This window comes from Squalius cephalus (genome assembly GCF_949319135.1).
Source record: "Squalius cephalus genome assembly, chromosome: 2".
Classification (NCBI taxonomy): Eukaryota; Metazoa; Chordata; class Actinopteri; order Cypriniformes; family Leuciscidae; genus Squalius; species Squalius cephalus.
In genome coordinates this window covers 3,699,799-3,717,789 of record NC_137123.1, presented here as the reverse complement: position 1 = coordinate 3,717,789, position 17,991 = coordinate 3,699,799, and the positions used below count along the sequence as shown (strand labels likewise).

At 37.7% G+C, this 17,991-nt stretch overlaps 1 protein-coding gene across 1 annotated transcript in view; it reads left to right on the top strand.

The window, feature by feature from the left end:
- LOC307154470 (uncharacterized protein) overlaps positions 1 to 14,821 on the top strand; it is a 41,043-nt gene extending 26,222 nt beyond the window's left edge. Inside the window, exons 11-21 of the mRNA XM_079864451.1 lie at positions 4,236 to 4,307; positions 4,458 to 4,650; positions 6,058 to 6,177; positions 6,303 to 6,484; positions 11,159 to 11,320; positions 11,396 to 11,602; positions 11,680 to 11,912; positions 11,996 to 12,062; positions 12,145 to 12,236; positions 13,221 to 13,371; positions 14,032 to 14,821. Of these exons, the coding sequence (XP_079720577.1) occupies positions 4,236 to 4,307; positions 4,458 to 4,650; positions 6,058 to 6,177; positions 6,303 to 6,484; positions 11,159 to 11,320; positions 11,396 to 11,602; positions 11,680 to 11,912; positions 11,996 to 12,062; positions 12,145 to 12,236; positions 13,221 to 13,371; positions 14,032 to 14,196 (1,644 nt within the window). The 3' untranslated portion in view covers positions 14,197 to 14,821. The remainder of the gene's footprint in view (positions 1 to 4,235; positions 4,308 to 4,457; positions 4,651 to 6,057; positions 6,178 to 6,302; positions 6,485 to 11,158; positions 11,321 to 11,395; positions 11,603 to 11,679; positions 11,913 to 11,995; positions 12,063 to 12,144; positions 12,237 to 13,220; positions 13,372 to 14,031) is intronic.
- The last annotated feature ends 3,170 nt before the right edge of the window (positions 14,822 to 17,991 follow it).

Below are 17,991 nucleotides of genomic sequence, written 5' to 3'. Positions count from 1 at the left end.
TTATCATCCGTTGTGCTGCTTCATATTTTTCTGGGAACAATGATGTACATTTTATTTTTCAGGATTCTTTGATGAACAAAAAAAGTTCACAAGGACAGTTTATTTGAAATTAAAATATTTTGTAACATTATAAATGTCTACATTTTTAAATATATTCTATATTTTTCTAAATGTATGAATGCAAAAACAGATAATTGTACAGATCTTCTTTTTCTTCATCAGGGTTTTTCCTGCTGTCTAGTGAGTCTCATGGATGTGACGTTGGATTCACCAGAATAAGAGGGAAATGTGTCGGTAATGAGAACCTTGTGTGTTATAATACAATATGGTTTTGTCATGATGTGCATAATACACAGTTAATGCTCTGTATGTCACTCAGAAGAGGGAATTTGTGTAACTGTAGTTTTTAAACTTTGTAATGATATTTCTTTCTTGATTCCTGCCTCTCTTAAGATGAAAATGAGTGTGAGATGCGGAGTCCGTGTGGCGAAAACGCTCATTGTGTCAATACACATGGAAGTTACTACTGCATCTGTGATAAAGGATTTCAATCAACAACACCCAATTTCACAGCATCAACCGGAAAGTGTCAGGGTACGAGAGGGGTTTATGGGATAAACTATGATTACTATGATTACTATGATTACTATCAAGCTGTTTTCGGTTGAAGTCCACAGTAGTCGATTGCCGAGTTCACGCGCGTGATCATAGGTAACTAAACCTATGCGCGTGAACTCGGCAATCGACTACTTTGGACTTCCACCGAAAACAGGATGTAAACAGGTATTTGCGCTGGCTTAAATAACATAATTTTTATTCATATCTTTCACATCTACTGCAGTCAGACTCACTCGTGTTCACTCTGAAGGAATCACTCACATGACCTGTGCACTTGTAATGACACATCAAGGATGTTAAGAGGCTAAAAGCAGGTTTAAAACTTGCCCCATTGAAGTCAACAGGGTGCAAATTTTAAAAAGAGGATAACACGGTGTAGGCAACACCGATTTTTGTCGTTGTTCTCTGTACTGACAGCACTCCAAATGTACAAAAAAATCCTTGAGTGTCTTGAGAAGAAATCTGAATGCACAGATGGTTTTTAAATCCATAAATAAATAGGCCTAGAATATAATTTCATGAACTATATTCATTATGGAGTTTTAAAGCGTTATATAATCCGGTCTTCTCTCTCTCTCTCACAGACATTGATGAGTGTAAAGATCCAGATGTTTGCGGCACAAACGCAGTGTGCAGAAATCATACAGGCGGCTACACCTGCGAATGTAACCCGGGTTACAGTAACTACGGCAACAACCAGTCAAAATGCACCGGTGAGCGTTCAAGTAGCATGCAAACTTTTCAAAAAATAAATGTGCTAGTTTTAGTGATTAATTGTGTTGTGTTTATGTGAATACATCGGCGAGTGTTCGTGTCAACATGCATTATCTTTATTAAACATCACTGGACTCCATAAACACAAGTTAACAATACGTTTCAGTTTTTATCCAAACACTCAGTTGTAAAAACACAGGAAGTGACTCTGGCAAATACACACCGACTACAGTCACATGTGACACATATCTGACACAAGTTGTGTAACTATAACACATTAGTGTGTAAAAGGTTTCAACACACTTCTGTGTAAGAGGAATAACACATTAGTTGTGTTAAAGGTAACACAAAATGTGTAGTCCTTATAAACACAGAGATGTGTTAAGAATCGACACAGGTTGTGTGTTAAATTTGACACAACATGTGTTGTCCCTGAGCACACACACTACATGTGTTAAAATCTACACAACATGTGTTAAAATCTACACAACATGTGTTGTCCCTGAGCACACACACTACATGTGTTAAAATCTACACAACATGTGTCATTTTTAACACATCTCTTTTTACAGGTTGTGTTGTTTTCAAATCATCATTTTATATGAGCGCCGACACTCACCATCACTGTGAATGATATGCACAATTTGTGTGTTAAAATTACTTACACACACATTTATTGTGTTAAATTTGACACAACATGTGTTGTCCCTGAGCACACACACTACATGTGTTAAAACTGACACAACGTGTGTCATTTTTAACACATCTCTTTTTAGGGTGCAGTGTTTCGTAAACAATTCTGCAGCTTTGAAAATAATTGTGAGTCAATCATTCAATGATTAATTTATAAATACAGCTAGTTGCTTTGTTACTGAATGTAAGAATGACTCAATGACTCGCTCATTGAGAAGACAGTGACTTACTGGTTTTAGTGTAATATATTTTAAAGAATCACTTCATTTTTCCATCATTGCATATTGCTCTATTGAACATTTTTCATTGAAAACATTTTTTATTTCATAAAGTTATTCATAAAGGTAAAAAAGCACTGGGAAATAAATTTAGGGGGCAAATATTGTCCCCTAATGGAAAAGGTATGACTGAAGTCTAAGTGGAAGAGAAGGGGTACGCAGAAGGAGGTACACCACTGAAATCTCGCTGAATCCACAATCTTGCTGAAATTGCTGCTTAATAAAATCGTTATTTTTCAAAGTTTTGCAGTTTATTATATTATTGTCTTCATGCTGATTTCTGTCATTGCAGGTATAAATATAACACTGCTGGAAGGACCCAACGTAAGTTGAGTTTCTGAAAATGAAGTTGTAGAGACTCCTATCAATAATAGTCCAAACTGAAGCAGTGCAATAACATGTGCATTTTAGATATGTGTGTAATCTGAAATATGAATGTGCTTTTCTAATAATTGCTGATGGTTTATGGGGACATTCAGTCCATATAAGCCGTGAATACTCTGCATACAAAAGCCAATTGAAAGAATGAGTTTGTGGACTCGCTAATTAATTAACACTATAAATTACTACAAATTCCCTTGTTATTTGAGGAGTAACATAAAGCTTACATAATAAAATTTTGAAATACGTAACTGTCAATCATTCATTTATTTGGCAAACCAGGGTTTTGGGTAAGCGGGTCCACAACAGCTTTGAAGCCTATACTCTCTGTCATCATCATTGTTCTGCATTCTCATTGTTTGCTGGCAATATGGGGGATTTAATGCGCAGAGAAAGCTGTCCACGAAGCTGTCCATTTCAACCACGCATTCTCTTTACTTCTTTTTACAAACTTAAACTTTTATTCCAGTACTTCTGTGACAAAAGTTTGTTAGTTTGGATCAGGGCCGGCCCGAGGCATAAGCGAACTAAGTGTCTGCTTGGGGCCCCCTGGCCACCCCCTGTTTTTTTTACATATTAATTAACTTAAACAAGTGACATAAATAAATGAATGAATGAATGAATGAATGAATAATTCAAGACAAGTAAAATTCTGATTTCATGATCAATATACCTGTCTACAACTCCTGCTGTGTCTGCCAGTGTTTGAGTCATGCGCATAACCTCGCGTGCAGACAATTCGTGCGCAAAGTCACGGTAATGTTAAGCCATGGTACAAAAATTTGATTTGATCAATGATTGACATTTAAATCAATGATTTATCCTTTAAATTTAATGATATTCAGAACAGAACAAGAATTAAAAAAATATCTATAAACAAGCCAAAATAATTGAAAGCAAAAGTGAAAGTAAGCGATTCGCGATGTATTTGGATGGTAAACTATTCTTTATTATAGGCTTCTTTGTACTTTGGAAAAAATCATCCTCTTTACACGCAAAAATATGCTTGGAAACATCACAGTGGAGCGGTGCTTACTGTGAACGGTATGAATTGTACTACTGACTATTTAAACAGAGCAGTGTAAGTTTTATATGTTAGGTTGACTATTTTATTATTATACATTTATTACGGCTATAATGAACAGGCTGCGATGTCAAGATTGCAATGTTGGAATATGTTTACAGTTTGTTTTCAGGAGTTTCAAAGAGTTAGTAAAAGAGTAAAGAAAGAGTTAAAACTTTTTTAACTACGCGTGGTGGGAGGGAATCAAATTCTGCTTAGGGCCCCCAAAAGGCTCGGGCCGGCACTGGTTTGGATACAAACACTGTCCACTGTAGCGCGCAAAATACAGAAAAGCACCTTTAGAAAAGTATTTTCATTTCCACCAGTAGGTGGCGACAAATGTTTAAAAAAAATATGTCATTGAATCATTTGTTAAAGAAATTTGTTAAAAAACACTGTCTGTGTCTCATTTCAGAGGCACTCAGCATACCCGGCTAAAGTCATCACTCACACATCGTCAAATTCTGTCTTCTCAATTTTGATTTCAGAGTCAGACTGAAAAGCTTCAAAATCTTCTAGAGCAGATCGAGAACATTACAGCTCAAGAGCTTACTTTGACTGTAAGTCTTCAAGATCATTTTTTTTATATATAAAATAATCAAATCAAATGTAATTGTCAGTTACATTATTGACATTGCAGGTCTGATTAATTGGCTTTCTTAATATTTACATTTACAGTATTTTTTTTTTTTCTCTGATCAATAAATTAGACTCCAGTGACCGATGTTTTGAATATGGTCCTCAACGCTTCAGGAGAGATTTCAGAGTCTTCATCATCAGTCAGCCCAGCTGAACTAGCCTCCTACGGAAACCATGTGTTAAAAGCCAACGTGAAACTCCTCTCTACATTGGTGAAGCCGACAGACACACATAACAGAGTCAGTTTTACTCTTGCTGCTGTTGGTGAGTGGAGAAACTGTTATTATTGATGATGAAACTGAGCTTATATATGATATAGTTTATATAGAAAACACCCGCTTCAGCCACAGCCTTAGGGTCTTTTTACACGACACCGTGTTCAACTAAAAACGTAAAACTTTTTATACTTTTGGCCGTTCGTTTCCACGACAACAAAGAGTCAGTTTGGGTGCCTGAAAATGCAAAGTTTTGAAAACTCAAAGGAAACACTTCTGAGTTTTAAGCGTTGTTGTGTAAACGTAGGGGAGACCGGGGACAGTTGCAACACTTTTTGCATTTCTCTCAGTTACTCAGAGACTATTGGGACTAGATCAAGCAAATTTGTATATATTAAACTCTATACCATTTAAAGATGATTATATATGACATATCGTTCACAGTATTTATATGAATGGAAGAAGCCAGATGTTGCAACTGACCCCAACCCAGGGGACAGTTGCAACACAACCATGAGACGGTTGCAACATGTTAAAAATACCTTAAATTTCACTAATTAACTTTAGCTTTTTGTCTCAATGAGCATATAGAATTCTGAAAATATGAACTGTTTTAGGCCTATAGTATTATTTATTTCTATAATAATATTATTGTAACCTATTATTTATTTATTTAGTGATATTTATCAAATAACAGTTATTGAGTTTTGTTTGTTTATGTGTAGAACATAGGCCTACATATATTCAGTGTGCAGGTGTTACAGATGATATTCAATCTCTCCATATTTCAGTGCCAGACAGGAAGAATTGAACAATTTGCAATGCAACAAACTTTTATTAAACATGCAATTTATAACTTGTTGCAACTGTCCCCAAAACTATCAGCCATGATACACTGACTTTGACACATGCTAACTATGTCACTAAGAAGTCAACAAAACAATAATTCAAACTAAGTAAGTTGAAATGTTACTTTCATACCTCCAAAACAAGTTTTGTTCAATAAATTCAGCAGCAGATGTTGAATATGTCTACTGTCTTCTTGTTGGGGGAGGGTCTAACTGTGCATGTGCAGTATGAGTGTCATCACTCTAGCTTGTTTCTGATTGGAGAAAAATTACATGTTGCAACTGTCCCCTGTTGCAACACTCCCCGGTCTCCCCTACCCTAAGATGAATCAACTAAAGATAAAAGAAGACATTACATCTCTAAAGATCTCAGCAGAAGAGGATTAAACAACTCCACAAACAGCATTACCAGCTTCACTTAATTTAACTCTGGGGATTTTGCTGTGTACAAAGTTAACTGATTAGTTCAAACTAGTAATTAGATGAAATAGTTATTTTATTTTAGTCTTTTTATTGTTTTGTTTTTTGCACATTTGTGCAGATTGAATCAACTTTAATAAAAACAAAAAAACAAAAAACAAAACATAACTGCTTATTTTCTAAATCAGAGGTTGAAATCTTCATGGTTGGATCCAGTGTCACCTTAGATAAAATCCCTCGACTTGTCACAACAAATTGTTCTATGGACATCGATCTCATTGAGATCGCCAATAACAACAATGAAACAAGTATGTGAGATGTGTTTTAATACAACATTTTAAATAAAACATTTTTAGAAGATATATCACTAAACCACATTTAACTAAAGGTTTTAATGTGTTGAATACAAGTTTCTTCTGTTTCTGTCACACAGGATCAGCTGCTGTGGCTTTCATGAGTTATAACACAATGGAGAATTTACTGAAGCCAGACTTCTTCAACACATCAACTGACACGATTAAAACCATGATGTCCACTGTGATCTCAGCTACTCTTCTCAAAACCACCAACAGTAAACTCACCAAACCAGTCAACTTCACCTTCAAACACATCAGAGTGAGAGACTGAAATGTGTTTTTGTCCAACCTGAGAACTGATGATTATGACTTTATTCTGCGCATGCGTCGCGTCTGAACACGTTGTTGTCTTTGGAGCTCTATCGATTTGATTTATAATTCTTGATTTTCTCTTTAAACTCACTTACAACGAACATTTTACACTTTTCCTCGCTGAGAAGCACTACTGCTCAAACCTCATAGTTACAACGCGGACTGTTGAGCAGATGCGTCTCAAGCCTATTAGTGATCCAACGCTGGATACTCTTATAGGTTACGTCCGTGGATCACGGCTGAACGCGTCTTCTCCACACTCACTTACAAACAAACATTTTTTTTTCGCCTATTGTGCGTCTACTCTACACCCGTACCACTAAAAAGACGGATTATATCCAAGAGTTTAGTCATAAATTAGTATTAATATTGATAGCATCACTGGTAGCGTCGTTGCTAACTTACTGTCCATCTGTTAAAATGGCGAATATATCAGATGTAAGTAGTCTACCTTTTGGTGCAGGTGAGGACACATTTGAGCTGCACGCATTGCAGTCCGAGCTGGAAGCTGTTGAGAAACAGATCCACGACCTTTTAGTGAGACAAGCCGAGCTGAGAGACCGGCGTTTAGCTCTTGAAACATCACGCACCGATGCACACAAATCAGTTAACGTTACTAACCCGCTGACTCCGACCTCGTCTACTCCATGCGTTTCTCAGCATCGGTCCCAAGCGTCGAGGTCGCGATCAGCCATGGTCTCGTTCACTCCGGCTCCAACACGCCACCACGTGAACAATCGCCGCTCGCGTTCCCGATATTCTGAACGGTGACGTGCGCGTCGGAACTGTGGTCCTGCACGCGGGAGTGAACGACATCAGGCTGCGCCAGACGGAGGTTCTGAAGAAAGACTTCAGGAATCTGATCGATACGGTACGCAGCACATCGCCCGAAACAACGATTATTGTGTCAGGACCGCTTCCCACGTACCGACTAGGACATGAAAAGTTTAGTAGACTATTCGCGCTAAATGAATGGTTAATGTCATGGTGCAATGAGCAGAAACTGCTCTTTGTAAATAATTGGAATCTGTTTTGGGAGCGTCCTAGGCTTTTCCGTGCCGATGGCTTACACCCAAGCAGATTCGGAGTGGATCTTCTGTCGGATAACATCTCCAAAATGTTAAATACCATTAGATGACTAGTTACCAAAAGTCCAAATCATAGTCTCTGCTGCACCAATTTAACTGATATAAATACTAGTGTAGAACATTGCATAGAAACTGTGTCTATTCCTCGTTTAGTGAGATCAAATAATAAATCTACTGCAGGATCTAGGAAAAATCTAATTGTTATTAAAACAGAAAATGTTGCTATTAGTAAACAAAAACAATTTCTAAAGCTAGGTCTTCTAAACATTAGATCACTCACACCTAAGGCAGTTATTGTAAATGAAATAGTCACAGATAATAGCTTCAATGTACTTTGCCTTACTGAAACCTGACTTAAACCAAATGATTATTTCGGTCTAAATGAGTCTACTCCATCTGGATACTCCTATAAGCATGAGCCCCGTCTGATTGGTCGTGGCGGCGGTGTTGCAACAATCTATAGAGATATTCTCAATGTTACTCAGAAAACGGGCTATAAGTTTATTTCGTTTGAAGTACTTGTACTAAATGTTACGCTCTTAGATGTTAGAAAAAAATCCCTATTATCTCTAGCCTTGGCTACCGTATATAGACCGCCTGGGCCTTACGCTGATTTCCTAAAAGAGTTTGCAGATTTTCTCTCAGATCTATTGGTCAATGTCGATAAAGCATTAATTGTTGGAGATTTTTACATACACGTAGATAATCCAAATGATGCGTTAGGGGCTGCGTTTACAGATTTATTAAATTCCTTTGGGGTCAAGCAAAACGTCACCGGACCGACTCATCGTCTTAATCATTCACTCGATTTAATTATATCATATGGAACCGATCCAACCGATATAGATATCATTCCACAAAGTGACGATGTCACTGACCATTATATGGTAACTTGCATATTACGTACTGCTGTAATATGTCATGCGGCGCCGCGTTATCGACCAGGCAGAACAATCCTTCCATCCACCATAGATAATTTCTCAAATTGCTTATCTAATCTGTCTCAGCTGCTGCCTGAACCCAAACAAACAGATGAATTAGAAGAACTAACTAGTACTATGAGCTCCATTCTCTCTGGAACACTGGATATTGTTGCACCCATTAGATTAAAAAAGATCAGAGAGAAAATTAAAGCACCATGGTACAACAATACTACGCGTGTTCTAAAGAGAGAAACCCGTAATTTAGAGCGTAAATGGAAACAAACTAACTTAGAGGTCTTTAGAATCGCGTGGAAAGACAGTATGTCACGTTATAAAAAGGCCCTAAAAGCGGCCAGGGCTGAGCACCTCCGCAAACTAATAGAAAATAACCAAAACAATCCAAGGTTTTTATTTAACACCGTGGCTAGACTAACAAATAAACAGACATCACCCGAACAAAATATCCCGTTACAGTTTAGTAGTAATGATTTCCTGAACTTCTTCACTGAGAAAATAGAAAACATCAGAACCACAATTGTAAACGTTCAATCTTCAATCGCGCCTTATTATTCAGCCTGAATTATCACCCCGCAAGAACAATTACAGTGCTTTACAACTATAGAACAAAAAGAGTTAAATAAACTTATCATTTCATCTAAAACAACAACATGTTTATTAGATCCTATACCAATTTAACTATTGAAAGAAGTGTTACCTGTAGTGGAAGAGCCTCTCCTCAATATTATTAACTCATCTTTATCTTTAGGTCATGTTCTAAGAACATTTAAATTGGCAGTTATAAAACCTCTCATTAAGAAACCACAATTAGATCATAATAATCTAGCAAATTATTGACCCATTTCAAATCTTCCATTTATGTCTAAAATACTAGAAAAAGTTGTGTCCGCTCAACTGGGCTCTTTCTTGCATGAAAATGACATCTATGAAAAGTTTCAGTCTGGGTTCAGGCCGCACCATAGCACTGAAACTGCGCTCGTTAAAATCACAAATGATTTACTCTTAGCTTCTGACCAAGGCTGTATCTCAATACTAGTTTTACTTGATCTTAGTGCTGCGTTCGATACTATAGATCATACAATACTCTTAGATCGACTACAAAATTATACTGGTGTTCAAGGACAAGCATTAAGCTGGTTCAGATCATACTTATCAGACCGCTACCATTTTGTCTATTTAAATGGAGAAAAATCGATCATAACTCCAGTAAACTATGGAGTGCCGCAGGGATCTGTGTTAGGCCCTCTATTATTTTCAATATATATGCTGCCACTTGGAAATATTATAAGGAAACATGGAATTAGTTTCCATTGTTATGCTGATGACACTCAAATCTATATTTCATCACGGCCAGATGAAAACGATAAATTATCCAAATTGACAGAGTGTGTTAAAGATATAAAAGATTGGATGACGCGTAATTTTCTTTTATTAAATCCAGACAAGACAGAGGTAATACTTATCGGTTCAAAAAACCGCCCACAAAACCTCTTACAATACAACTTTAACATCGTAGGATGTCCTGTTACTTTATCCTCTACAGTAAAAGACCTGGGTGTTATACTCGACTGTAACCTGTCTTTTGAAAATCATATTTCATATGTTACAATAACAGCCTTTTTCCACCTTAGAAACATTGCTAAGCTACGTAATATCCTATCAGTTTCTGATGCAGAAAAGCTAGTTCATGCATTCATGACCTCGAGACTAGATTACTGTAATGCTTTATTAGCTGGTTGTCCTGCAACCTCAATAAACAAGATACAGTTAGTCCAAAATGCAGCCGCTAGAGTTCTTACTAGGTCAAGAAAATATGATCATATAACACCGATTTTAACATCACTACATTGGTTACCTATAAAGTCCCGTATTATTTACAAGGTATTGCTACTGACTTATAAAGCCCTAAACGGCTTAGCTCCAGTCTATTTAACCGATCTTCTATCGCCCTATAATCCATCGCTCTCTTTAAGATCACTAAATTCGAGGCTTTTGGTCATACCTAGAATATCCTGATCCACCAAAGGAGGGAGATCATTTTCACATTTAGCTCCAAAACTCTGGAATAGCCTTCCTGATACTGTTCATTGCTCAGACTCGCTCTCCCAGTTTAAAACTAGATTAAAGACGCATCTTTTCGGCCAGGCATTCATATAATATTTTTAATCTTACAGTTCAAACTACAATCCGGCCTATAGTTCATAAATGCCAGAGGAGAACTGGCCCCCGACTGAGCCTGGGTTCTCCCAAGGTTTTTTTTTTTCTCCATTAGGTCACCTGATGGAGTTTTAGGACACCATTAGGTCACTTGATGGAGTTTTTCGGTTCCTTGCCACTGTTGCCTTTGGCTTGCTCAGTTGGTGATATTTTGGGGATATTTAATTTTATTTTATCAATCAATAAATTCCACTAGAAACAAACCTTGTTGTATTATTTTAATTTAATACTGTGAAGCTGCTTTGATACAATCTGTATTGTGAAAAGCGCTATACAAATATACTTGACTTGACTTGACTTGACTTGATGAACATCTGAAAACATCTAATATTCAGTGTTATACTATTTTCTGCATGTTCTTTCTTCTTTTTGCAGGAGTTTGACCCTGACGGTTCCCTGTCCTGTGTGTACTGGAATATCAGCGAGTGGATTGTAGATGGTTGTTCTGTTTTAAAGACCAACAGCAGCTACACTGTGTGTTCCTGTGTTCATCTGTCCACATTCGCTCTCATCATGCAAACCAGCCGCCCATCAGAGGTACGAGAACATTTATAGTGAGCATTGAAGAACAGCACAGATTTGGCACTCATGTACTCTGACATGTTTCCTCAGAGCGACTCACTGATGGACGTGTTGAATTTGGTGTGTGTGATCGTGGGGCTGGTGTTCTTCAGTTTGGCCCTGTTGACCTTTGCCCTTTGTCAGTGGAGTCCTGGAGTGAATAATGTGGCTCGAATCAACCTCTGCCTGAGTCTGCTGTTGGCTCACCTTCTGTTCCTGCTCACACAACAGTTCCTGAGCCTCATACGCCGTCATCAGGTGAGAATGATGAAAGAGCCCTACAGCTCAGCACAGTCTCACTGAGAATCATCATAACCGTCTCTCATGATCTCCAGGTGTTGTGTGCCGTGATATCAGGTGTGCTGCACTTCCTCTTTCTCTCCGGCTTTGTGTGGATGTTCATTGAAGCTGTGCTGCTCTTCATCTGTGTGAAGAACCTATCACAGATCAGCTCCAAAAGGAGGGGGGTGCTTAGCAGTGGATTCCTGTGTGTGATTGGATATACGGTTGCTCTGGTTGTGGTGGCCGTGTCTGCTGGGGTGGATCCTAAAGGCTACGGAAGTGAACAGTGAGTTTAGTTTGAGCGACTCAGAGATCAACACCTTCATCCTTCATGTTTGTTCATTTAATTATTTTTCTTCCTCTAAACAGGTGCTGGATTAAAATGGATAAAGGCTTTATCTGGAGTTTTCAGGGACCTGTTTGCGTCATACTAGCAGTAAGCACATTTCTCATCATGACTTTGTATTAAAAGGAAAAGTGATTAAAGATTAATTACTGTTGTTTCTCTTACTGTGCAGTTAAACATGATTCTCTTCATCTACATCATCATCAGTCTGACCTCCACCTTGAAAAATCTGAACGCTGAAGTTTCACATATGAAACGAACCAAGTAACAAACAATATGATTTGAACACTCCATGAAATGTGTATATATATTGTTATATGCTGCATATTTCTAGACACCTTTAACCTTATTTTGATTATTCTCAGGTTAGGTAAAGTCAAATGTGTCCTAAATCATAAGCATCTGAATTTTCATACTCACAATCCACAGGTCAGAAGACTTCTTCATGGTCTGTTCAGCTCACTTTTTTAGAAATCAAAAACTTTTGGCAGGCGAGAGTAGCAAAAGAGTTTCTTAGTTTCAATTAAATATAGTTTTATTATCTACAGGTTAATTAGTTTACATAAAGTACTAATATATAAAAAACAAGACAAAACAACATCAAGAGTAAATCGTTTACAAGCGTTGTAACACCAGAGAGGCCATTAAGAATCAGCGTCTGCCTTCATCTTCTCCTTTCAGCCTTTTATAGACCATCTGATTTCTTGAGGTCGTCATCTTTGGAAATCCCCTCATAAATTATCAGTCTCTTACAGACAATTTATCCAATCCTAAGTCTTGAGGAGTCATGAGTTCTGGGAATTCATTTCAGACCTGTCTTTATAAAGCCTTTCACCTCTTAGTCTTCCTTCTTCAGACTTTTCTTCTTTGTTGCATTCTGCGCTTCGTCCGCAACACATCCGACGCTAATGCTTGCATTTATCTTCTTTCTTTAGCAAAGCTCTTTCTAATACATGTTTTGTTCCTCTCTGTGCTTTTTAATTAATGCTTAAAACATTAAGTGTGGTATGTTTTTCTTTATAAACCACTTTCTCAAAAAAAACATTTTACAATAACAAATGCTTAAAACATTAAGTGTGGTAAGTTTTTCTTCATAAACCACTTTCTTAATAAACAAGTTTCAAGTGTGGTTGATTGATATACAGAAGTGTTCTACAGACAAAAAGGCATTCTTATAACAGGACAATTGCAGATTTTCCACAACAATATAATCAGTAATATATATTAACTCTCCATCTTTCTCTGCAGGAATATGATATTTAAAACACTGGCTCAGTTTGTGATTCTTGGTTGCTCCTGGATTCTGGGTTTCTGGAAGGAGCTGGAGATCCTCTTCCTGATCTTGAACTCCCAGCAGGGAACCTTCATGTTCCTGGTCTATTGTGTCCTCAATAATCAGGTCAGACATCAGTACAGACAGTCTACCAGAAAATCATCTCTCACCTACTTTATATTAAAGGGTTAGTTCCCAAAAATGAAAATTAGCCCATGATTTACTCATCCTCAAGTCATCCTAGGTGTATATGACATTCTTCTTTCAGACGAATACAATCAGAGATATATTTAAAAATGTCCTGGCTCTTCCAAGCTTTATAATGGCAGTGAATGGCCGTTTCGGTGAAAGAGTGACCCTTGACCTGACGCACAACGTAATGGCGAACACGGAGATAGAGCAAAATAAAACACTCACAAATTAGTTTAAAAAGACAATTTTTTGAGAGAAAATGTGAGAGGAGCTTGAGTTTGTTGCCCAGCCCTGTTTGTTTGAACCGCGAGAGGCGTCAAAGCTTACACCACTCCTACATCTACGTCATACATGCGTCACTGGTTACTCTTTTGGTGCAAGTCGACTTGCGTACGGCCGTCTGCCGGAAGCTAGTTGTTTTAGTCGATATGTTTTTCTCACACACCTATTTTAGCTTCAGGTTCTAAAGGGTTAAGTTAATTTTTCATTTCTCATCTTCTAAAATTAAATTCTTGAAAAATAACCTGGACATATTCTGTGTTTTTGTTTTTTTAACCAGAGTTTAAAACTATTTCTCTTCTCATTCTTGTCCAGGTCAGGCAGCAGTACAGGAAGTTCTTCAGAAGTCTTTGCTGTGGACTCAAATTAACACCATCAAGAAACACTGAAGACACAAGCATCCATATTCAACAAAGGAAGTGCCATTCTTATGAAAGTGATTCTGTCATGACTGTCTCAGTTACAAATTTCACTAGTTAACATGCTATATATTTACAGCGGTCAATACACTTATATGAATCTATACATTTCTTTAAGTGCAACATTTCTTTGGTAGAGGAACTACCATGATTTTTAGAGGCTTGTATAAAGGGTTACACTTTTAATACGCTAACAAAAATAATAAGATAAAGCAATTGTTTTTCAGTTTAAAGTGTTTTATTAAAGCAGTGTGATATCTGTAACATTTCAAATCTTATTTTCTTTTAAACAATCTATTCAAAACTCAAAACATATTCATAACTCATAATCTCACAATCCAAAAAGATCCCACAGAAGTTATTTGTGAATAAACAAATTTAGTTTCACAATTAAAAACAATAACATAAATTGCCTGTAATAAAACAGAAAAAGGTTTCATATGATTTTGCATAAGAAATGAACCACAATATCAGTAGTTTGAATCATTTATTTTAAATAAATCTAGTATTTGTTACAAAGTTGTCCTCTATCTGACTTTGAGCTTTTGAGTTTCTCACCATATAACTTCTGCATCAAGTGTTGTTTCACATACTTAGAAGAGAGAGGATCCAAGCATCACTTTGAGCCACCACTATATTGGAAATGACTTTTAGTGGCATCAGTAAATGGTCACATTAGACCGTATTAGCAGAAAAAGTACAGGCTGCTTTCATAGAAAGACTTCCCTGAGGTGTCCAAAGGATCAGGCTGCTGATAAGAAACTATATTTTTGTAGCCCCGCAACATCACAACATGCTCTACAGTCCATCTTTCGAATAAGTAAACTTAGATGTGTTAGGTGTGTATAATTGACAACAAAACGCTGGCCAAGAGTTCGCAGCTGGAGACTTTCTGCTGGACTTGACCCAAAGGAAACTAAAATGGGGGGAAACTAAAAATTTAGGAAGCTATAAATGTACATGACAAACACATAAACCAGTCTAGTCCAGCAATGTTTTTGGTTCAGATAGTCTCTCATTGGCAGTACATTACAGAACAACAGTTCGACAGTTTCAGCAGCCCCTCATATTCATCCTTTAAATACTATGAAACCAAAAATTCCCAATGGCAATGTCTCCAGCATTGCAGTATACACGGCTCAAGAAGCCGGCAAAACATTTGCGATAGTGTCCTTGGCACTCTGGCTTAATCTTTCGGGAAACTTGACCTCATACTCGACAATCAAGTCCTATTTCGGAAGAGGAAGACCCTCCCCGGTGACACGCCGTTTCATCCTGGGACGGACAATGTCTTGAGTTGTTAAGTTAACCGTGCGATTATCCAGTGTTGGAACGTTAACTGTGCAACCACAAAGTGCCTGAGAAAGTAGAGAAGAACAGGATTAGAAAAATACAGACAGGGAAGAAAAGAGTTTGTAAGCAAACTCTTAAAATAGGAGCCCATCTTACCTCTTTGAGTGTAAGTTTTGCAGAATAAATGATCCGTCTCTTCTGTACACTGGATGTGGCTTATCCTTCACCACAAACACCACATCTGCGGGATATTTGATGGCGTCTCATCCTAATCATAATATTTTTAGCCTTTTCAATGAAATCCAAATAATCAAATCAATTAAAAAAAATTCATTAAAAAGGCTAAAAATATTATGTTGTACAAGGACAGTGCTGCTATAATTAATAAAGTAAACCTAACTCAGAAATTGGGCTCTATATGAGTTCATGAATGATTGTGAAATAATGATTATGTTAAAACACAACCAACACCATTAGATCACCTTTTGTATTTGTTCATCTGGCTTTTATAGCTCAGGTACAGCAGCCAAACAAAATCTAAAGTTAATGATTTAAGGGTCAAGAGCCCAACTACACTCTCAGAAAAAAAGGTACAAAAGCTGTCTCTGTGGCGGTACCTTTTCAAAAGGTACACTTTTGTACCTAAAGAGTACATATTAGTCCCTCAAAGGTACATATTACTAATATTACTAATCTGTGTATATTAAATATGGAGTAATTTCAGCCACAATCTTAGGTGAAATCAAATGAAGACAAGAGACATTAAATCTGTGAAGATCTCAGCAGAGGAGGATTAAACAACTCCACAAACAGCATTACCAGCTTCACTATTACTAACCAGACTGACTTTATTTCTGTCAGACGTCTACAGAAGTTTTATTGAGATTTAACAGAGGTTTAACTCTGTTTCATTTGCAGTCACCATAACAGTGATTAGTGTTTCCATTAGTTGGGCTCTTAAAGGGACACTAGGTAACTTTTTAACCTTAACTGAACAGCTTCGGAGTCAGTGGAATGGTTATATTACTTATTTCGGGTTGAATGGTGGTGGTTTCGCACCCCCCTGGTGCCCGAGAGCGGAAAAAACTCACTTGCAACTTTGGGCCGGCGGGTCGGTGTAAGGAAGTATCGCGTGATATCAGGTCTCGCAATGTAACGAATTGCTTGACGGCACTGCACACGTACACGCCCCCATTCAAGCACCGGCTAGCTATAAGCAAAGGGCAACGATAGATTGAGTTATGGCTGAGCCTGTAAAAAAAGAAGCAGAAAGCTAGGAAATCTTTGTCGGAGGACCAACGAAAGAGGAAACGGGAGACTGACCGAGCAAGAAGTCAGACTCGAGTAAATATCGGACCGGCTTTTCAGAATGGTGAGAACTGAGAGAAACAGAAGCCTGCAAAACGGATGCTGACCTGGCCTTCTTGCTGTTGCACTTGTAAGTATCTTTGGAATAAACTGTGTTTAATATTTAAATTTCAAGTAATTGCGACCTCAGGATGTTTGCTATTGTCTGTGAAGGTTTTTATTATGATCGCTGTCTGTTACGGGCTTACTAGTACGCTAGATACTAGGCTATAACTTTGATGTTAGCATTGTCATTAGCAAACACGTTTGATTTCTGTAGTTGTTTGGCCGTTCCTCTGTCGGTTTTATTTGTGTAACTTACACTTTTATTTTATGTCACTAAGTCAACGCGTCTGATAATAGGCAATATCAGACGCGCAAAATGTTGCACATATCATGATCGAGCTAGAAAAAACGTTCTGATGTTTTCTTAGACAAGCAAAGGTAAACCGTCATTCTACCAGATGAACTTATAGACCTTGCTAATATAACTTTAGACAAATATTAGCCTCCGATATATATATATATATTTTTTTTTATGCTCATGCCCACTCTGTCAAAAACAAAAAAACACGAAAGCAGTAGTTCGCCTCCTTCATATCGTTCGTTCCCGGTAAAAATACTAGTATGCATGACAACACAATAATAATAAAAACCGCCATCAGTTGGAAAGAAAGTATTACTTACCTCGGTAGACATAACTGGTTTTGAAATAGCCGTTCCTCTGCTCAGCTGGGTTGACAGCTGATCAGCTGGGGTGCTCGTGGCGAGGGGGGAGGGACAACAGTTCGTTTTTACGACAGAGTGTTTGAAAGCATTTACTACCAGACACTAGGGGGAGCTCGTAGAGAAAAAACACTCAGACTTGCCTAGTGTCCCTTTAAAGCGCAAGCAAACCATCTACGGTACAAGCCGGATTCCACCATATCTTTATGTACACAATATTAATCTTTTACATTGTAATCCTTTTATTTGTAATATTTGGCATGTTGGTGTGCCGCTGTGGGTCCCTGTGTGTTTAATAAGCAGAGTGTGTGTGTAATAAGCAGAGTGTACGCGCGTTGTGGACCCGCCTGTAGGCGCACATTACTAACGCGCTCATTAAATAACAAAAAAAATATTGTGCCATCGACTTTAGAGCAGGTTTCAGTCGGTCAGCGGCTCAGTCTATTTCTGTTCCTCAAAATAGCAACGCGCCAACAATGTGCCAGAACAC